Source organism: Podarcis cretensis, assembly GCF_951804945.1.
Source record: "Podarcis cretensis genome assembly, chromosome: 1".
Taxonomy (NCBI): domain Eukaryota; kingdom Metazoa; phylum Chordata; class Lepidosauria; order Squamata; family Lacertidae; genus Podarcis; species Podarcis cretensis.
The window spans coordinates 59,209,676-59,224,585 of record NC_137170.1 but is presented as its reverse complement, the minus strand read 5'-3'; the positions used below and the strand labels follow the sequence as shown (position 1 = coordinate 59,224,585).

Here is a 14,910-nt window from a genome sequence, read left to right as displayed (position 1 = left end):
TTTGAAACACTTCCTCAGCTGTATGCAGTGTAACCTTTCACATGTGAACACACAGTAAAATAGATACTTCTGCAATTTTTGCACGTTTTAACCATTCATATTCAAGATCTCCAACTCTTTCTGCCTTTGTTTTGCCAAGATCACCCAGCAGGGGGAACTGTGATGTGTTAAGATGATACCATTCCAGCTGAAAAACCTTTCAAGGCCAAAGCTTGAGTCCTCCACACTTGAGAACTCTCAATTCGTTTAAAAGGGTTGGCAGGCAGACTTTTGACATTGCCTACCAGGGGTCATTCCCACGGCTCAGAGCACCACCTGCAACTGAGTGATCTCAGAGGGGTAGGAGCTGCACCATTAGCCCAGGTAACTCTCACAAACCTTGGCTGGAGATGAGAGAGTGCTCTGATTAATTAGACTAAAATGGCAAAGCTGTGTCAGGCCGGTGCTGTTCCCAGCAGGAGGCTGGGAGGTGATGTGACCTAGTTGTCAGTGTGATCATTCCTCTGCGTCAGAGAGCCCTGAATGGTTTTGACAGCTGGCAGCACCTAGCTGACTTGTGGGAGAGGTACGTTGCAGGACTGGCGGTGCCCTGGCAGAACGTTAGTGGAGCCTCTTCTTTTTGCAGCAGGAGAAATGACAGCCTGGTGACAGAGTAGTGAAAAGGGAGGAAAGAGCAGAGGAAATAACCTCTTGGTAATTTCTCCCCTGTATGAGGGGAGTGGCTTTTTTTATTTTTATGAAAAAGCAAGCAAAGGATTTGCTTATGGTAGCCTAATATTTTTGCCAGGTTATTAAGCAAACGTGCCTTTGGTTCAGGAATTTTGAAGAGGGTGACAGGTTCCAACTCTCAGGCTCCCCCTCCTCCCCCCCAAAAAACACCCCCAAACTTCACCCTCTGATCCATCATCCCTGCCTAAGTCTAGCTGTAGCTACAGCATTCGATGACACAGATTCTAGCCCACAATAGCTCATGCCTTCATCCATTTGATAGGATTTAAGGTAGCAAGAGCCTCTTTGCTGCAAAAGCATAATTTGCTGGGAACTTTAGGCTCTGAAGGGCTGCTTTTTGCTGATTTTTTAAAAAATACTCAGTCAATAGGCACAGTTCCACTAAAAGGGTATTTAAGCATCCCAAGATGCCAGCCCTCAATGGTGCCTCTGCCTATTGGTTCTGGCATTCTGGATTTTTTGTATTCCTACGGCTTTTCATTCGTTTCCTGTTGTTCTCAGATGCAGTGCTCTTGACTGAGAGCCTCTCTGTTTACGTTACAAGGCTTCAGGGAGCTTTTTAAGATGAAGCCCCCAAACTGCCCCCCCTTGTCCATCTTTTCTCCCTTCCTTTGTTAACTAACCCCCAAATGGCTTCTGCTCTGGGCCTACTCTGATAGCTGCAGGCCATGTCAGGAAGCATCAAGCTTCTAAGGGGGAAAGGAGGAGGGGGGAGGGGTTTCCTAGGGGATGTGCATGGCAGTGGAAGCTCATTCAGGAGCTGCAGCCTGTGGTTATAGCCAAGCCCCCTGGAGGATACAGTGTGCATTCGGCTTGGCAAGTTTGGGTTGCTCTCCTAGACTGTGCTTATGGCCACAGTCCGTAGAGACATGTGTAGGCTAGAGAGAAAAACAGGTACAGCCTGAATTTGGTGTGTTTGCTATGGTGCTTTGTCCTGACAAAGAGGCAAGCTGACTTGAAAATGAAAACATAAATTTAAGGGGCTTTCCTTCTTGGCAGAAAGAACACCTGCAGCAAAACAAGCAACATTCCAACTACAGATACCATTTTCTTCCTTGCGCACATAATAAACCCCTTCCACCCTTATACCCATGGGCGCTATTTAATGCTGCACCTCGACTTCTATGCACACAATAGGACTTCATACACCCTCAGAAATCTGCTACGGGGGACCCTCTGGAGCAGATTTTGGGGATGTGCTAGAGGGAGGAGAGGAAATGGAGCTCCTGTTGCGTGTGGAATGCTGGGTACATGTGTCTTAACCTTCCTCTTCCTAGAAGCAGCCCCTTTTTCATTGGGGCTACTTTCTGTCTAAGCCTCTGACCGAGCTGCTGGGTCAGGAACCGGCCCTACTGTTAGGTGACGTGAGCCAGCTGCTAAAGAGTTTGCGTGTCCTGAAAGGACAGCAAATTCTTAGCTATTTAAATTATTATTGTTGGGTATTTTTACTACTAGGGAAGCGGGGGGAGGCAATTGTGTGATTTGATCTGCTTCAGGTGGCTACTACGTACCTTGACTGTGTAGGGGGAGTGATGACATCATTTGCTGTTCTGCCTCAGGCAGTAAAATGCCTTTGGCCAGCCTTGGTCTACAGGTTTCATTTGAAGGCAAGTGAGTGAGGTGATAATCCCAGTCCTAGGAGATTTCTATCAGGGAACGATCTCTTAGAAGAGATTGGACTTCTATCCTTTTGAGAGCCGTGAAGCAGGACAGATTTCAACAGGAGCAATAACCCCATCTGTTGAATACTGTGGTGGAAGAAGCTGAGCATTTGGGTGCTTCAGGCTCTTAAAGGGACAGTTCCCCTTTCTTCATTTGTGGTACATTGGCTGCCATAATCCCATTTTCATAGGAGTCAAATGGATGTAGGGGCTTGAGACCACAGGTGCAAACTTAAGCATGCAAATTTCTACAGAGGGGATAGCAACACTTACCCTGAACTACTGGCCATCTCAGAAGCAGCAAGGAAGCTCTGCTTTAAGGATTCTTTCAGCTGAAAACCAGCAGCTGAAACCTTTCCTGTAAACCTCAAAACTCCATTCCTTGCTGAAAGCTATTCTTTCTATAGGATGGCATAACCAAGGCTAGTAAGGCATTAAGAAGGCAGTAGTATCAAAGAAACTGTTTAGCTGTTGAAACAAGACTACCTGCATGCCGTTCGCCCAGTCCTAGCTGAGCACAGAATTGGAAGAAAATCTATTTTCCTGAGTGTGTTTGTGTATGCAGAGCCCATCTCATGCATAGTTTATCATAAGGCACTCTTGTTTTTATCTCTTCCTTTTCATCATAATGTGTTCCCTAGCCGCCTTAAAAGAACTGAGCTTATACCATCTGTAAAGTTTAACAAAAGTTATGTTGTTAATAAAATATGGTACATTTACATAAGTGACATTAATGTACAGTTAATGTAGCAGACAACATTACAGCAATGCAACAGAATCTATAATATTTTTTTTGTACAGATAGCTGAAACAGCTTTTTCAAAATTATTTTCCAGAATTACAACTTTTGGGGATATTCCCAAACAAGCTTGACCTTTTCTGTGATTTCTGGGGTCAGGGAGGGAAATGTGAATTTGTGGGTTCGTTTCTGGTCCAAATTTCAAAAGTGATTGATTGAAGGGTGTATAATCTTACCACCTAGTTTAACAACTGCCTCGGACAGCTACTGTGCAAGAGCCTGTTTGCACTGAGCATTTTTTAACTTTTAGCATTCTGATCCGCTCCCTATTCCTGGCCCACTTACAATATGTGCCGCTCATGAAGTTCCTCCTGGCTTTTTGAAGGGCTGAATTATTTTACCTTGGCAGCAACGACATTTCAGTACTGTGTGATGTTGGTGTATTATGCAGAAAGATGAAGTAGAGAGAGAGAAATGGTTAAGTGATGAGTGAGAGATGCAAGAAAGTAGGCTTGATGCCTGAGAAAAGGTGTCTACCTCAGAGTTAATTTTCTCAGCCATAATATGCTGAAGTGCTTTGACCTTTATCATCCTCAAAACTGATGAAATAATCATTTACAAAGATGCTTGGTTTTGTATTGAATGCTCTCCCAACCTGCCAATGACATGTTAAAACGAAAATGCTTCAGTGTGTGAGGAGGGCAATTCACAGGGTTGAAAAAAAACTAGATATGATTGTGGAGAAAAACTTCTCTTGCCTCTAAAACATATATTCACACCAAGCAGTCCCACATTTCTATTACACTTCTAGTAACTTCCCTGAAACACTACAACAGGCGTGGGGAGCCTGTGGCCATCTGGATACTGTGGGACTGCAACTCCCATCATCCCTCAAGACTGGCCATGTTGGCTGGGGCTGATGGGAGTTTGAGGCCAGCAACACCTGGAGAGCCACAGGTTCCCCATCCACGCTCTACAAATACATTTGCAACACATCTCTCCCCCCCTTGCTCCTATACAGCTCCCCTCTATCCTTTTCCTCCTTTAGTCTATTAACAATACGCCCTTCACAGAAGAAGCATCGTTCACTTGCAAATCTCTCCCCAAACAGTGAGCACTTTGCATAAATGGCATGATGTCCCAGTTTTTTAAATATTCCACCCTAAATGTTCATCCAGTAGAGAATGCAAAGGTGGAAGCAACCCTTGACAAAAGTGTTGGGTGTTAGCAGTGCTATTTTTTCTAGAAAAAGAGGTGCCAGAACTCACCATTAACTCCTCCCTCGTTCTTTTAGAATGGCAATGGCACCCACCTGAGAGGTGCTGGAACTGAGTTCCAGTGAGTTCCAGCTGAAAAAAGCCCTGGGTGTTAGGGAGGAGTTTTGTTCCCAGTTAGCGACTTCCCAACCCTGCCATCTAATTTTCAGTACAGATCAAAGCATTAAGGTACCGATTCAGTTTTGTCACACCCAAACAAGCTGTTGATGTGCAACTCAATGTGGTGGAGAATGTACATTACAACATACTTCAGAATGTGCATCTCCTTCACAAAAACGCAACAGACTGCATGTTTTCCTGCCTGAATGATTTATACTCGCAGCTTCTAATCCAGCAAGCAAGGTTTCCTGAGCTAGACTGGAGTATTTGCTTTGGGTGTCCGTGCCTATAAATCCCAGCTGCACAGTGGATGGTCAGGTCTTTTGTACTGGGGATTTTTGGATCTGGTGGAGGAACTTTCAGCAATCCAGTTGCTGGCGAGGGAAGCCAGCAAATTTGGGCCAAAATCCCGTCCTAGTGCAGTTAGATGAGCAAGTGCTTTGAGCATCCCAGCTTATCCAGACAGGGTCACTGTAGTTCCTCTTGGCAATCACACCCTTGAGGTGATGTAAATGGAATGAAGTCTGCTGGCCAGTGTGGACTGCAAGTCCTGCAGGGGATCCAGACCCTGAACTTTACTGTTCCTGCCATAGATGAGCTGTTTGAAAGGCTCCTGGTCCAACAAGGCACTCATGTGTTTGAGGAAGAAGCCCTCGCAGAAACAGACTAGTTCCTGGGCACTGTGGATCTGAAAAACAGAAGAGCATCATGTCAGATTGGCGGATAAGTGGGATTTTTTATGCAGCTGTCAATTATTGCCTCTCTCTCCCCCACCCACTCAGACAGCTTCAGTGTATGGGGAGGCTTAAATGCTGACAGCAAATGGTTAAGAGGATATTAATCCCGGGGTTAACGAATATTTTCTGTCCCCTGTGTGTGTGTGTTTGGGGGGGGCAGTTCTACTGGGATATTTTAAAGAGGGTAAAAGTCTCCCTCTTTCTAATCCCTTTGTGATCTCCTGCTGCTTGTTGAGCCAAAGTCAAGTAACTCTTAAAGGAAAAGAGCAGCTGGTCAATGAAATAGCCAAGATGATACCTGTTTTGTTATGTGAGGGTGCAATCCATGTGGCACCCCATGACAGCATAATGAACAGTACCAGATGGCACATGGTATTAGCAGTCAAAGAAATTCTGTGCATATACGATGAGCCTTAGAAAAAGTGGACGTTTAATAAAACACACAAGAGCTACTCTAAGGTACCCTGCTGCTGTGTTGGGAAAGATGGTTCCAGCCCCTGATTATTTATATTCTACTGGGCTGCCACCTCATTGGTAGAAAAACGTTCTGATGATATGTCTTGATAAAAAGTATGTATGATTAGGGAGTCTGTTTCTGGTGTTTCCCTTCCACAGCATTCTTAAAAATATAATATGGGCATCATAAAGTCCACCACCTTCCCAGTTCATAGAAGTGAAAGTTCCAACGAAGAAGCAATAAATATTTGAAAAATGGTTGTGGCGTTGGATATACCAGGCCTAGTCACTTGTGTCACCCTGATGCAACACCTGCATCATACCCCGGTTCATGCTGGAGTTATTGCCTGCTTCTTAACATGATTCTGGTGCTTTTAATAATGGGGTGCTGGGCAGAAATGAAACAAGTGACACTTTCCCTAGAAGGAAGATGCAGTGTTGATTGAAAACATCTGCTGAGCATCTACAAGCCATGGAGCTGCTTGTGGAATAGGAATCCTGCCACAGAAAGATAGACCAATGTAGGATTTATGAACAAGACCTAACAATTAGTTGACTCTAACTTGTTAAGACTACAGTGGTACCTCGGAAGAACTTTGCTTCAGGATGAGAACAGAAATTGTGCTAAGGTGGCGCAGCGGCAGCAGGAGGCCCCATTAGCTAAAGTGGTGCTTCAGGTTAAGAACAGTTTCAGGTTAAGAACGGACCTCCGGAACGAATTAAGTACTTAACCTGAGGTACCACTGTATTTGCTGCTGCTGATAACGTGTGCATCATTACAACAACACTGCCTTTCCTCTCCTTTTTTCCGAGCGGCAAAGTGGCAAGTCTGTGCCTTAGCTGCACCACTTCACACTGCAAATGGGAGCTTAGAAGATGGACTGCTAGAAACTTTCTCCACGGCACGATGTCACTGACATCCCAGTTTTCCATGGGTGGCATTCAACTAAATAACTGAGCCAACGCAACAACTCCTCTGCTTGTGCAATGGGACTTCTCTTCTCTCCTTCCTCTGTGTATACCCCATGCCACCCCCAAATCTGCTCTAGAGGAACAGATGGAGGGTGGACATGGTGAGTGGAGTGGGCACAAGTGGGAAGTCATTTCGTTCATTGTATTATTTAATCGAATACCACCCCTTAATGTTCTTCTATGCAGAGGAGCATCTCGTCTGGGATTGCTCCGTCGACATAATTCAAATACAGCATACTTGCTTGTTGTGGACAAGCAAGAAGTGGTGAACTGTGTCCTTTGTGTCCTTCTGGACTTCTCCAAAAGCAAAGCTGGCCAGCCACTGATTGAAACAAGGATCAAAACTAGATTACTCCTTGCTTTGATCAAGCAGGGCTATTCTTACGTTCACAGCACCTGAAAACACTTGCAAGTCTTATTGAGGCTGAACGGAAGAGGACTTGTCCTTTACCTTGGCATATTTATAGATGTTGACGCAGCTTTCGGTGCTGATGGTTTGGGCGCAAAGTATTTCACAGTGTCTCTGGAGGCCGTCCAACTGGAATAGGCTGGCAGCGGAGAGCAGCTAGTGAGGATGAAAGAGAAGTCACTGAAGATGACAACGGGTGATTGACAAGGGAAGCTGTGCACATCAAGGAAGCAAAACCGAAACTTGTTTTGTTTTCGCACAGCCTTCCAACTTCCTTGCAAAACTGAACTGTGTAATTGGCGCTTTTCCTTATTCTTGAGCTACAGCATTAATGGGTCAGGAAGCGTCTCCCAAAGCCTTAATCAAAATGTTCAGCTCTACAGATGGTAGAATCCTCCTTTGAATTGCAGGAGGGTTAACTTGCCTGAAAATGCCCCTGTCATAATTTCTCTTGTCTATTAGAGAGAGAGAAATGTCAGGGAGATGTGCCAGTTAATCCAATATGGATATTAAGTCCACAGATAACAGAGTAAGATGTAAGAGTGTTTTGGTAGCGTACTATGGCTGTCCCACTTTAGACTGAAGGTGTATTCCCTCACAAAACAAAACAAAACAAAACAAAACAAAACAAAACAAAACAAAACAAAACAAAACAAAACAAAATGCAATGCATGTAGGAAAGCAGGGCATTAAGAAGTTTAGTTCAGCTCTCTCCATGGATGTACTAGTTTTACTGTTTACAGAGCTTTCTATAGGAGGAACACTTAAAAAACAATTGCTCGGCTATGTGCTGCACAGCAGTAAAATCCAGAATTTAGCCATTTATTTTAAGTTTTGGAAATTTTCACGGAGGAGTCCACTCAACAAATAATCCCCACACATATTATGAGGCGGTCCAGTTATGTGGAGTACTGTACTATGTGTGTATCTGAATGGCTGGATCAGGTTTAAGCCCTCCAAAGTTATAGGGAACTGGAATTGTATACCCCACACCTCTCCCCCTCCATCTCCCTGTCCAATAACCTGAATGTCTAATCGCTGTTTCAAATTCCATGTGTATCAGGCTGAACTGCTTATCTTTCCTGCCAGGGCTAATTCTCCTTGATTACTCTCCATATCTCTCAGCAACCTTTCCTCCTGACCACGTAGGCAGTCTTGGCTTTATCTCTAAGACCCCCTTTCCTTTCCTTTGCGTTGGTTACACAGCTGTGTCACTTCTCCCCAAAAGCCCTCCAACTTCTCTCGGTCTGGTCAGCTTAAATTCTGCTATGCTCTGGCCATTCACCTGTGTCTGGGATGACTGTCATTTTCTCTTCCCCCCCCCCCAATCATTCAGTAGTTTCTCAGTCTATAATGCTGCCTCCAAACTCATTTATCACACTCATCGCTTAGGTAGTGTGAAGCCTCCTTCTTAAAACCCAATTGCTTGCTTCCCTCACAATCTCTGCTCCTTAAACCGAGCCAATCTCAGCCTCCCAAAGGTCTATTGCACTCTGTTGTGACTCTACCCATTATCCCATACACCCTTCCTAAAGGTGCATGTAGTATTTTATCTCCTTCAAATCCCTTCTTTAAATCTCACCCTTGCCATTAGTCCTTGATCCTCCCCTGAGCTTTAAAGGGTTTTAAGTAAGTAAAGCTGCATTTACCCCACATTTCTCTGTTGCTGCCCCTTTCTCTCTTCCCCCCTTTCTCTTTTGTTTCCCTGTCGCCAATTGCAATCTCCTGCCTATTTTTGTCACACTGTTATTATTTTTCAGTTAAGGCTCTGTGTACACTGGTTGGTACCATAGAAAAAGTTAAAAGTGAACAGTCTTGACCTCAAAGCAAAACAATACAGAATAAAGCAGCATGGAGCAATCCTCAACTAGTCTAGACCAGCTGCAACACGAGTGTGTCATGGCATGTTTGTGCCATTTTCTTCCATAATGAACTCTCCCTACTCATGCTGTGATGCAATATGATCACATTTTGAGTTTTCACACCTGCGCATCGCATCGCTTTTATTTGCTGGATGCTCTTCTAAACTGCGCTTTGTTTCAATGAATCTCACAAACAGGGCAATAAGATACAGGTGGAAACATGGACTAGCCTTTAAAAATAACAGCTTAAAACATCAGGATGAGAGGTAAGCGGCAAATACAGAGTGAAAAAAAGAAACAGCAGACATAACGCTCCCCAGATTCCAAAACTGTGGAGCATCTAACCCGGGGTGTGTGGGGAACCTTGGGCCTTCCAGATGATGCTGAACTATAATTCCCATCACCCTTGCTGATTGGCCATGTTTGTAAATTACACTGGTACCTATAGATAAGAACGAGATCCATTGCTGAGCCCCGTTTGCATCTAGAGGTAAACGTAACTAGCAACGGCACATCTGCGCACATGTGCGTCGCTTTTTGCCGCTTCTGCGCATGCGCGTGACGTCATTTTGAGAGTCTGCGCATGCACAAGCGGCGAAACCCGGAAGTAACGCGCTCCGTTACTTCTGGGTTGCCGCGGAGCGCAACTCAAACACGCTCAACTCAAAAGCGTATTCAACCCGAGGTATGACTATATAACAACCTGGTTGTAGATTTTGATCTAGCTGACCCAGTATGTTAAATTGACAAAAATGAACTTCCACCTAACTTGAACCTTGTACTATTAATTTTCTACATAAATGCACAGATTAACTAGTCTACGGGCTCCGCATTTCCAGTCACTGAGCCACAAAGTGGAGTATCTGTCCTCAGAGTATCACTTTTCCTCATCCTATTATTATTATTATTATTATTATTATTATTATTATTATTATTTATACCCCGCCCATCTGGCTGGGCTTCCCCAGCCACTCTGGGCGGCTTCCAACAAAATATTAAAATACAATAGTCCGTCAAACATTAAAAGCTTCCCTAAACAGGGAAGTTCTCTTTTAGTTTCAGAATATATCACATGGGCACTCAGTCTAAACTCTTAGGAAATCATTTGTCAAACAGCACAGTGTGCCTGCAAAGCACAAATTTTGTGGTATAGATACACGTCCTCAATATTATTGATACTAACATTTCTATTCCGCCAGTCCTATGCAGGCAATTAAGAGTTCATCCTTCCACAATGCTTGTTTTTAACCTTTTTCCTTTTAAATTGTTTTTAACTTTTGAAGGCTTTTATTGTATCTTTTTAATGCAAACTGCTTTGAAGTGTGCTTATGGTTTATTGGTATATATATAAATAAATAAATAATCCTGAACCAGCACAAGATGACAACAGCCCAGTGGTTCTGAAACTATTTTTCTCTGGGCTGCACTTTCAGAATAAATATTTGCTCACACCACACTGAATTTCTTATTGATCAGAAATACACTGGAAAACATAAAGAAACAACTCCTAGAAGTGCTTGATTTATAACACAGAGCACGACTATTTTATAACATGATCATAGGACATCCAGAAAGTATAAAACAATGCAGCTACATAAGAACATGAATCATTCCCAAAATATAATGATAAATGGCAACCAGGATTGTCCTCAGAATCACTTGATGCTCTTGCTCTCATTTTGAAAAGATACCTATCCATATTCTGGGGGCGGGGGAGAAATCTGTCAAACTATACTATACTATACTATACTATACTATACTATACTATACTATACTATACTATACTACACTGAAATGTTTAAATGTTTCTGTAATTGTCCTTCCATCTTCCTGCCACACTTGCCATCCTCTCCTGCTACACCCTTTGAGAACCATTGCAATATACTGAAAGGGGTTGGGAGAAATGCTCTCACCTCTAAAATATCAGCAGTAGGAATTTCCATAGATTCTGTTCCTCCATAATATAAATATTGCATCAGCATCTGAAACAGGAACACAGCCAAAGCAGTGAGAAATGCGAACTCGCAGGTTTGCCTTGGGAAACTGTCACACAGCAACTTGGCTCCCAATACAGAAACTTTCAGTGATTATAAATTAAAGCAAGTGCAATATGCAATATTAATTTCCGTGTAAGCTCTTTACTATTCAACTCTGGCGATGGACCGGTCTGGCCAGCAAAGTCTGGATGCAAACATAGCAATTACAGCTCAGCTCAAGATTAAAATACAGAATGTCTCCACTTTGCAAACTGAGCTGCAATTGCATTTTTCCTATATAGCCAAAGCACAAAAAATAAGTGATTGATGGCTGAGGAAAGAGTGCAAATAAACGGATCCTTGTGTCAGTTCTACACAATGTTACTTTTAGGCTTTCAGTTTTCCAGCTTCAACACATTTTCCTGTAGATCTTTAAAAACAGATCTGGAAAGTGGGAAGAGCTCCTGAGTGCTGGATTTCAGTGGTGTATATTTTTGTTTATATGCCAATGCCAACTCTCCCTTCACATGACAGACTGGACATTAAGGTTTGCAGATGTTTGAAAAAGAGAGTAAAAGTTAAATATTCCAATCCTTTTAACCTTTTGACCATTAAACAGATTCAACACAAAGGCTGCACATTTTCTGACTCTATTCAGACCTAACTTGCTTAACATGGCATAAAAATTATGCCTCGTAACTTCCAGCAGATTTTGGTGACTGTTTACACAAGTACAGTTTGAGCTGTACTAGAAGTCCCAGTTACATAGCTCTCAACGTTTCCCTTTTTTTAAGGGAAATTCCCTTATTCCGAATAGGATTCCTCGCAAGAAAAGGGAAAAGTTGACAGCTTTGCCCAGTTATCTCTGGTATACATTTGCTGTCATGGACAAAAGTAATGTGTGAATTAGAAGATCTTGGACATGGTTAATAGCAGTTCATCACCAATGCAAAAGTGACACCATGACATGAAAACTGCTGCTGAGCTGAGCATTTCAGCAATCTCTGATTCACAAGCTCCTTTGTCCACATCAACAAGTAACCGGGGATGGATTAAAGCGTTTGGTTGGACAAATGAATTTTGGGTAGATCTCAATTTGATGAATGAATTTTAGAGTTCATTTATATTGGTTTCTTCTTTTGAACATAAGCAAAACCCGCTTCTTCAGCCAAAATTGTTAATTCTTTTGAATGACAGGTCCCCTAAACCTGAAACTTTTAAGACTATGATGCCTCTGAATCATACTCAGTTTTAGCATTTGAAAAGGGTAACAGTGCAGATTATTCTTAAATACATACCTTGAAGATATTGTACTTCATATCACTAATTTCTACAGTCTTGCTGCCTTGACTGTCTTGTTCAGTTTTATTGGTCATCAGTGTCTTAAACCTGTGAAAGCAGACGAAAGATTTCAGAAAGAGCCTTTCAAGCTGCATTTGCTTAGATTATTTTTCTATACGTGAAGTGAAAAAGGGCCTATGGCTTTAAGAGTTTCAATGACACCTTCTTTCCTGATAGAAAAATCCATGTGAGAGGCAGAATTAAAAATATGTAGGTAGAACCATTTTTTTTACTAGCTCCTGGTATATGATAGAAGTTATGAAGTTCTGATTAAGATTTAACATGAGGCTAGGCCAGAAACAAGCCGTGCGATTGCATGCACCCTCCTGCCTCTCATTATTTCCCCTTGTCCTTCAAAGCCTGGTTTTGGCTAATATGTGATCTTATCCAACTCTGGTGAAACATGAAATACTTGCCAATCAGCTGACTGCATCCAAGTACAGACAGTCCCAATGGGGGTTGCATTTGCATCACTGACTGCAAGCCCTGCTTTCAGCAGGAATTGGCTCCCCTCTGGAGCCCTGATCTAAACTTCCAAAGTGAAACCAATCCCAGTAGAGCTTGGGTTTGGTGTCAAATTTTAAAGGAAATGAATGCCGGGCATGTTTTCCAAGAAACAACCGGGAGCGCAGTTTAACCTTCCTGAGGTTGTTCCTTTCCATCAGTACCTTTACTTGCCCTGCACCTGACAACAGGTAATGGGTAGCTGGTTCTAGTTGAGAAAATGGTCTTGTGGCCAAAACCAGAAGCCATGTTAGGTCTAATGAGACCCACAGGCAGTAGGTTTCCCATGCCTGCTACACACCATATCTAATCCTGTTTAGTCCTGTTCTCCTTGAAAGAAGAAAAGCCTCCCTCTGGCCTTGTTCTCTGCCATTCTGAGCTGCAACCATCCATTAATCCTTCTTTTACAGCTTAAGTATTTCCTGTTCAGGTTGTGTTCAAGTTATCAATAAAAGCTGAAGACTGGTTCACATGAAAGTGTAGATCAGATGTGATAGATACACAGACTAATGTGTATGGAGGATGCTTCCTTGCATCCATATTCAAAGAAATGACAGCTTGGCATTGTGAAAAACTAAAATAGGGATTACTTCTTTGAGTAAGCAACTCAACCATTCATCTTTCTTGATCTTGGAATGACTCTGCAAAGGCATCATATGCCACTTCCTAAGTATCTCACCTGTTTGAAGCAGTCACCAGAAGAACTTTGTGTGCATAAAACAGTTTTCCTTCCACTAGAAAAGTAACATCGGACATATCTTTGTTATTTAAAAAGTGAGGATCTGTGCAGGAGAAGAAGAGGAGGAAATGGTTTAGCAAGGCTTCACAGCTACAAAGTCAAAAACAATACCCTCAAAATCACTGCTGGTGACCGTCTTACCTAGGCGTGCTGGAAGTGTCTTCCTGATTTCAGGAATGCCAGGGATGGGGCTGCTTCCGTAGCAATGAGCGAAGATAGAGGCAAGTTGCTGGTTGATAGACTCATTCTGTGAATAAGAACGAATGGAGATCATTAGAGCTCTGTAAGGACCAATCTCATACAGCTAAAAGCTGCCTATTTTCCTTGCTGCTCCCTTACAGTATATAGAGGAATATAAAGGACAAGGAGTTAAAATTCAGCTCTCTGCAGAGTGTAAGGTTCAAACAGAGCTAATTTTAAATCCATTCTTACTGGAATCTCTCTTTGCTAAGAAAAATACAAATCTGGACCCCACTATGTGAGCTAGATGTCTTTTCTGAAGCATATAGGGATGTGATTCCACAGCTGGGAGGGGTGATTTTTGCAACTAGTTGTGAATTGCTTGAGCTGGAGTAAGACTAGGGCCTGTATTATCCTTTTGAAGTGTCTATCTACTTCTGTATAATGCAGTGTGACTATTTAGATCTTTGCAAATTACATGCATTTAAATTTCCATGTATGCAACTGTGTGGCAGAAAGGCAGAATAAAAGTATTTTAGCTAAGTGTGTGTGTGTGTGTGTGTGTGTGTGTTTTAACGAAATCCTTTGTCCTTTTAGAGCAAACTCACTACAGGTATCTCAATTACTATTAGAAGGAGGGTCTCTGCTTAGATGGAGACTTTGTTGAGACCTTTTACATTTGATCCCTGGCAAAATTGTGTTAATCAGGCTCAAGTAAACACAGCATGGTATTGTCCCCTGCTTCCAGAATTAACTGGGATCCTCACACATCACTGATTCCGCCCAAGCAAACTACAGAGCCCTTGGAAGGAGCTGAAGATTTTCTTGAGCCAAACAATGCATATCTGAATATAGTTTTGAAACTGATTACTTTGCTGGTTCTGAGGATTTCAAACATCAGCTGCAGTCCATCATTAACCAGCTCTTCATTGTAGTCTTCTTCTTTAATGGTGACAAATTCCCGTAGAAGATTCTGCACTACTGAGTAACGAGACTGATAAAAAGTTGTTTGGAGTGACTCAATCCACACGTGGAGCTTCCATGGGATTCCTGTGGCCATTAAAAAGCAAAAATGGTTATTTTACCATGGAGAAAGCTCTGAAGTGATGGCAGCAAAAGAAAAGGCAGAAAATATACACATTTATTTATTTATTTATTTATTTGCTGAATCAAACCAAATGATTCTTCTCAATATTCTAACCAGATGTCTCTGGGGAATTTACTTGCAA

General features: G+C 42.6%; 1 protein-coding gene across 1 annotated transcript in view; it reads right to left on the bottom strand.

The window, feature by feature from the left end:
* Nucleotides 1-3,063: 3,063 nt before the first annotated feature.
* ABTB2 (ankyrin repeat and BTB domain containing 2) overlaps nucleotides 3,064-14,910 on the bottom strand; it is a 161,884-nt gene continuing 150,037 nt past the window's right edge. Inside the window, exons 11-17 of the mRNA XM_079951059.1 lie at nucleotides 14,553-14,731; nucleotides 13,643-13,748; nucleotides 13,442-13,544; nucleotides 12,216-12,306; nucleotides 10,855-10,923; nucleotides 7,122-7,235; nucleotides 3,064-5,193 (exon numbers count right to left, since the gene is read on the bottom strand). Coding sequence (XP_079807185.1) covers nucleotides 4,996-5,193; nucleotides 7,122-7,235; nucleotides 10,855-10,923; nucleotides 12,216-12,306; nucleotides 13,442-13,544; nucleotides 13,643-13,748; nucleotides 14,553-14,731 — 860 coding nt within the window. The 3' untranslated portion in view covers nucleotides 3,064-4,995. The remainder of the gene's footprint in view (nucleotides 5,194-7,121; nucleotides 7,236-10,854; nucleotides 10,924-12,215; nucleotides 12,307-13,441; nucleotides 13,545-13,642; nucleotides 13,749-14,552; nucleotides 14,732-14,910) is intronic.